Source organism: Pipistrellus hanaki (assembly GCF_964339955.1).
Source record: "Pipistrellus hanaki genome assembly, contig: scaffold_61, whole genome shotgun sequence".
NCBI classification, from domain to species: Eukaryota; Metazoa; Chordata; class Mammalia; order Chiroptera; family Vespertilionidae; genus Pipistrellus; species Pipistrellus hanaki.
Window position 1 is genome coordinate 66,638 of NW_028182274.1, and position 6,526 is coordinate 73,163.

Here is a 6,526-nt window from a genome sequence, read left to right on the forward strand (position 1 = left end):
CCTTCCCACACTGCCCAGAGGCCACTCGGCACCTATATATGCAAATTGCCCGCCATCTTTGTTGGGTTAATTTGCATACACACTCCTGATTGGCTGGTGGGTGTCATAAAGGTACAGTCAATTAGCATGCTACTCTTTTATTCGGTAGATTAATTTTTTTCTATGTTGGGACTCATGTTCCCCTTAGATATAACGTCACTTAACCCTTTTTGAAGATCTAATAGTATTTCCCTCACTCCTTTCTTTCATGCTGTTATAGTTTGAGGAAGCCGTACTGTTGTCCTGTCGCATTCTCATGTGAGCGTGGCTCCTGTCCCCCCATGTCCTCTAGCTCTCACACTGTTAGTGTCTTCCCGGTAGCTGTGGAGCGTTGATGTGATCCTGGTCATTCTCCTTATGTCGGTTCATCCTCACCCAGGGACATTTGGCATTGTTTTTAGGGAGAGCAGAAGCAAGAGGGAAAGACAAAGAGAAACACAGGGATGGGTTACCTTCTGCATGAGCCTGGCCTGGGCTGGGGAGGAGCCTGCAACCAAGGTCCATGCCCTTGTCCGGAATCGAACCTGGGACCCTTTGGCCCGCAGGCTGATGCTCTATCCACTGAGCGACACTGGCCAGGGCTCACCTTATTTTTTAATAAGAAAGATTCTTGGTAGGTGCTCTGTGCACTTTCTTTTTCTAATTTATTGTATCATTTTTAAAACATTTATGGCATTTATTGGGGTGACATGGGTTAATAAAGTTATATAGGTTTCAGGGGTGTGACCCTGGAGTACATCATCTGTCTGTGGTATGTGTGTTCACCACCCCACATCCAGTGTCCTTCCCGCACCCTCTGTCCCACCTTTACCCTCTCCTGCCCCCCACCCCTCCCTCTGGTCACCAGCCCTCCCTCTGGCCACCACCACGCCCTTGTCTGGGTCTAGGAGGACTTTTTTAAAAAATATATTTTTATTGATTTCTTTTTTACAGAGAGGAAGAGAGAGGAATAGAGAGTTAGAAACATCAATGAGAGAGAATCATTCACACAGCAGGCGAGCAGCGGGGAGGGCCCAGGGACACAGAGCTGGTGGGCGCGTGCACAGAACCGATGTTTGTAGGCTCGGGGCCAACTGTGTGCACTTCTCCGCGTGTAGAGAGAGAAATTCCGTACTCAGGAGAACAGGCTCAGGGTTTTATTTTAAATTAAACTCAATTTTCACTGTGGAGTTGTGTTTCTAACCCGGCATTGGTACGTGTTGTGTGTCTCCAGTCGGCTGACACGCACTGTGCAATGAGTGTCCCGGGAATGTGTTTTAGAAGCTGCTTTTCCTGCTGCGTCTACTCAGTGATTTCTCTGTTCTATGGGGTAATTTTTAAGGATTCGTTGTCCAATTCTCTCATCGGATCATCCGAGAGGTCGATGTTGTGGACTTGTCTCCCAGGGATCTGTGGCCACAGGATGGAGGACGAGGATGGAGGAGACCTGACCCTTCCCTTTGTACAGATGCTAATCCTGCCCCCTTAAGGCTGCCGGGCGCTGTCCAAGGTGCTGACCCCTGGACTCTCCCTATGGCATTGTGGTCTTAGTAGTACTTGACTTCTCTCTGGAGACATAGACTGTGGCGGCTTTAGAAGGCTGTTGGAAACAATTCCAGTGTGCAGTAGGGCCACGCCGATCAAATTCTTTACACGTTGAGAAAACAAGGCACGGCCTCTCATAGTTTATGGCAAAGCAGAGATGCCCTTTGTCAATCCTAACTCTGTAGCCTCCTGGCTTACTTGAGGAGCTGACTGGTGAGTGAATGAACAAAGGACGAGTGAGTGAGTGAATACGTATATGCAATGGAGTTCGTAATAGAAATGGTGGGTCATAAGGAGCTTTATAAAACAGCAGCAAGGCTCTCAGAGCGGGCACCGCCTCCCTCTGTCCCACGGGCCTGGACACGAGGTCCGTGTCAGTGACGCTGGACACAGCTTCCAGAGAGAAGTCCTAGCCAACATGGGGGACTCCCACAGAAGCGTGACTTAAAGTGGGGTTAGCCCTGGCAGGTGTGTTCAGGGGTGAAGGTGTTGGGCCATTGAGGGGCAGCCTCCCTGTCCAGCACTGGTGTCTGTGGCTGGGACAGGGCTGGTCTCCACTCTCCATGGCCGCAGCAGAACCCACTCTGCTCACCAATCAGCTTGGGTGGGCCGCTCCCTGAGGCTCTCTACCAGGAGGTCATTGGCTGGGCTGGAAGTCGGTGTGTCTGCACTTGGCTCCATTGGGTGGGGGCCACTGCATTCTGTCTGCCAATGGGCCTTGCTCCTTCTCAGGAACACCAGAGGGCCTTCTCCCACTTCCAGATGCTCAGCCTTGAAGTAGGACAGAGCACGCCCGAGTTCCGATGTCCCACTCAGCGGCTCTCCACCAAAGCTTCTCTCTGGGGAACAGTGATGGGATGAACCAAATAGTAAGTGCCGGAAACTGATCATTGTCACTAACAGGGAAATGTAAAAAGGGGAACCGGAAGGCTGGTCAACCTTAACGGCTCTGAGTGGTCGGAGCTATTCACTCGTTGTTTAGTTGAGACATTGGTAGTTAAAGAAATCTCTACCTGTTAATCATATGTAAATTCTTGCTGATTGTCTATTATTGGAATTTCTGCCAAAAGGATCTGGGTGTTTCCCATAGCCTCAATAAAAGGGATAGCAAGGCCAGAGCAGTGGTAGTGCTCCCCCTAGAGGTGGACTCCTGCCTGTCCCCCGCCTCCCCATTTTCCCAAATTAACTCTTTTCTAGTCTCTTTTCATTTGTGTGCAGCCTTCTCCTGAACCCAAACCCTGAACAGGAACCCTGAACCACGCGGGACATGGAAGGGGCTCCCACAAATAAGAACAAGCATGATCGTAGAACCCACTGTATGCCGGACCCTGGTCCATAGGCCTGACACACATTGACTACGTTAACCCTCAGAAGTACCCTGTGGGTGGGTGGTGGTGTTACCAGCCCATTTCCAATGAGGCCACGGGGACTCCTGGTTATAGTGGTTGCACAGCCATAAGTAACAGAGATACAACTTGAACCCAAAGAATGATTATAGAACTTTCTCTGGAATCCACTGTGCCCTTGGGGAACCTAGGAAGTCATCTAAGAATGTGAGTTTAGAAGCTACTTGACTCGATGATTGAATTTAGCTCTGAGCTTCGGCACAATGCAGACATGGTCCTCAGTGAGATTCTCACGGTCTGAGCTGTGCTACCCAGGACCCGGATTTGTTGGTGAAACCTACTAGGTGTCACTGCCAGGCTCATTCTTCATACCCTTCACACCCCCCTGTAGCCAGAACACGATGACCACAACTATGTTGAAAACTTAAAAAACAAAACAAAACGCTTCCATGAAAGTGCAGTCCCATAAATGAAGTGTCGCTGTGTCTGTTTTCTGGCTGTAGATTCAGATATAAATGTGGAACGCCTGGAAAAGTATTTGGGGTTTTAAAAATAAAAACATAAGAAGAAACATGAATGCACGCAAGAAAGGAATTCCTCTTTATCAGGGTTAGGTTTATCAGGACGGCTGTTCCAGAATTTCCAGCGATGGACGGCATTTTGTCAAACGTCTCATGAAGCAGAGTTATAGCTTCGGGCTTTTCGTAGTAAACCACCTCTCACGTAGAATGAGAATTCCTGAAGGAACAAAAATGGTTTGGAGCAGCAGGGACACGGTGGAGAAACGCCAGGTAAAGGTAGACTCTCATGACCTGCTGACTATCAGCCGAGAGAAGGTAAAGGTGTTGGTTGGCGGGAGTAGGTGAATGTCTATGGGAAATGGTGGTCTCCCATAAGGCTGGTGACAAATGGATAATTTGAGGAGCTGGTGTGAGCAGCTTTTTGAAAATGAGATGATCCATTCTTATAATGACGCTTAGATGAATCAGACGTGGCTAAACAGACATTCTCAGTGTCCCCTCAGGCCATGCCTCAAATCAGGAGTCAACAAGTTACCCAAACGGGTCCTGCAAATTAGCCAGTGACACGCCTGTGTTGTGGGTCCCGCCCACGCGGAGGGGGTATAAAAGGCTCCTGTGAGGAGAGGGGGCCAGACTGAAGTCACCTTCAGCCCTTCTCCACCCAACGACACCCTCCCCACCAGCACCATGTGTGGCTACTACGGGAACTACTACGGCGGCCGCGGCTACGGCTGTGGCTACGGAGGCTGCGGCTACGGAGGCTGTGGCTATGGAGGCTGTGGCTACAGAGGCCTGGGCTGGGGCTGGGGCACCGGCTGTGGCTGTGGCTATGGTTGTGGCTACGGATACGGCTCCCACTCTCTCTATGGCTGTGGCTATGGCTGTGGCCGTGGCTATGGCTGTGGCTTTGGCTACTACTGAGGACACGTGGGAGACTCATCTGCCCACCTGGACGTTGCGGTTCAGCAGTCTGAAGCCACGTGCCCTGGGCCCTGTAGAAGGCGTGGCCTCTGGTGCCCTCGGGGCTGACACCCCACCTCTCCTTCCTGAGTCTGACTCATGGTGGGTCCTGGGAAGTTCGTCCTGAGGTCCCAGGAGGTCTCTCAGGGAACGATGCCCTCACAGGGCCTGTCCTTGACCTTCATGTAGGACTCAGTTCTCCGTTTTCCTAATAAAGCCTTTCAACCTGAAACACTACGCTTGCGTTACTTTCATTTAAAGTCCAGTGTCTCGTTTGTGTTTTCCCTGACTGAGTTAAGGAAACAATGGCCCACTTAGGGAACACCTTCTTTCAATGCTTCACTTCAGTTGCTCTATCAAATCTTTGTTTGTGACATGAGGAAGAGACAGCCTCATTGCCCTCGCTTTCTGCTCTAGGGGAGCAGCGATGCCATGGGCTGTGCTGGGCTAGGGTAATGGTTAGGGTTAGGGTTAGGGCTAGGGTTAGGGTTAGGGTTAGGGCCAGGGTTAGGGTTAGGGTTAGGGTTAGGGTTAGGGTTAGGGCCAGGGTTAGGGTTAGGGTTAGGGTTAGGGCCAGGGTTAGGGGTAGGATAAGGTTAGGGTTAGGATTAGGGTTGGTGTTAGCATTAAGGTTAGGGTTAGGGTTTGGGATAAAGGAGGAAATGTCTGTCAGTTTAGTTGGACATCACCTTTAAACACTGCTTACACAAAGTACTTCTTCACCTTACACTTCACCTGTTTGAAATCTTTTAGATTAGAAATCTGAAATGTAATTCCCTAATTCGGATCATCAGGGCCTATTTCCAATGCTGCTCAAGGTAAGAGGCTGAGGAGGTTACACCTGCTCACCCTTCACTATCTTTTTGTGCCTTGAAGTTGCACTGATATTTGACTCGACAGCTTTCTAACAGTCATCACAGACTTTGGTGTTTGAGGCACTTGCTCTCATTTTATACTCCTGTCTCTGTCCTGTATTTGGTGCGTGTCCATAGTTGTATCTCTCAGTCATTTGCTTTCCCACTTTTTTTTCTGTGAGTAATGGGTCTGTAAGCTTGGATTTATCTTCCTGCTGTGGGGATTTTGGCTCTCGGGTTGGCCCTGAAGGAGTGAGGCATGTTCAGAGTCAGACAATGGCCTGTCCCGTTCCTGTCCACTGGTTGGAAGCAGGAAGGAAATGAGGCTCCAGAAGGAACTAGGATCCAGGAAGTCAGAGCGCAGAAAGAAGGGCTCCTGGTCCTCACAGTTACACCTTTGTGAAGACGTGGCTTCTCTCCTTACTTTACTCATGAAGCTTCTCATTTCCACCTGATATTGTGACAGAACTGAAAGGTTGTTGTCTATCTCAGGAAACAGATTTTTTTTTTTTTTTTTTTTTTTTTTTAGGAAGCATTGTTAACGCTATTTCTCTTACTTGGTAGGTCACACGAGTAGAACAAAAATAAATCAGATAGTAACTCAAATTAGATAATAGCTAATTATAAACTCACAAGGCAATACTTTTGGTGATTGCAAATTTCCAATTCCAGCCCCTTACCCATGTGTTGAGAACAATTGGTTGATGTCCTCAGCCCCCTAATGTGTCTAACCTGAAGGTCAATGCCACCACTAACAGCCCAAACACACATCTTAGTTTGTACTCACACCGGCTTGTTCATGTCTTTAAAGTCTTCAGATTGTGAATCACTCCACCAGAACCTGGAAAACACAGCTTCTTCTACACTGAACCCCATCCCACTGCTGGGTCTCTTTTCTTACACTGACAACTTCAGACCCCAACTGTTCACTCCATTTTCCCTATTCGGTCTTTGAAACAGGAATCACTTAAATTTAGGCATTGATGAAGTGACTCATTGCAGATTTCATACTCCCAAAGCAATATCTGCCTTGAGATATGAATTGAATTCTCCTGGAATTTAATATTGAAAAATGTCAAACCCACAATGAGGTCAGGAAAACAGTGTGTGAGCACGTGAATGCTGTTCACCTTGATTTGGCATATATTAATATTTGTCAGTTTCATTTTCACTCCACCCCCCAACAACTGCCTCCCCCCACCCCTCCAACCCCACACCACTGTTGAACCATTGGAAACTATACTGTAGACTTCATGACACTATTATCAAGTCAACAGGAATG

General features: G+C 48.6%; 1 protein-coding gene across 1 annotated transcript; it reads left to right on the plus strand.

Annotated features, from left to right (window-relative positions):
- Nucleotides 1-4,117: 4,117 nt before the first annotated feature.
- Nucleotides 4,118-4,351, plus strand: LOC311616114 (uncharacterized protein; the record flags this gene model as incomplete). The annotated part of the gene is made up of 1 exon (XM_084907338.1): nucleotides 4,118-4,351. One exon carries the CDS (start codon nucleotides 4,118-4,120, stop codon nucleotides 4,349-4,351), a length of 234 nt encoding a protein of 77 aa, XP_084763464.1.
- Between the last annotated feature and the right edge of the window lie 2,175 nt (nucleotides 4,352-6,526).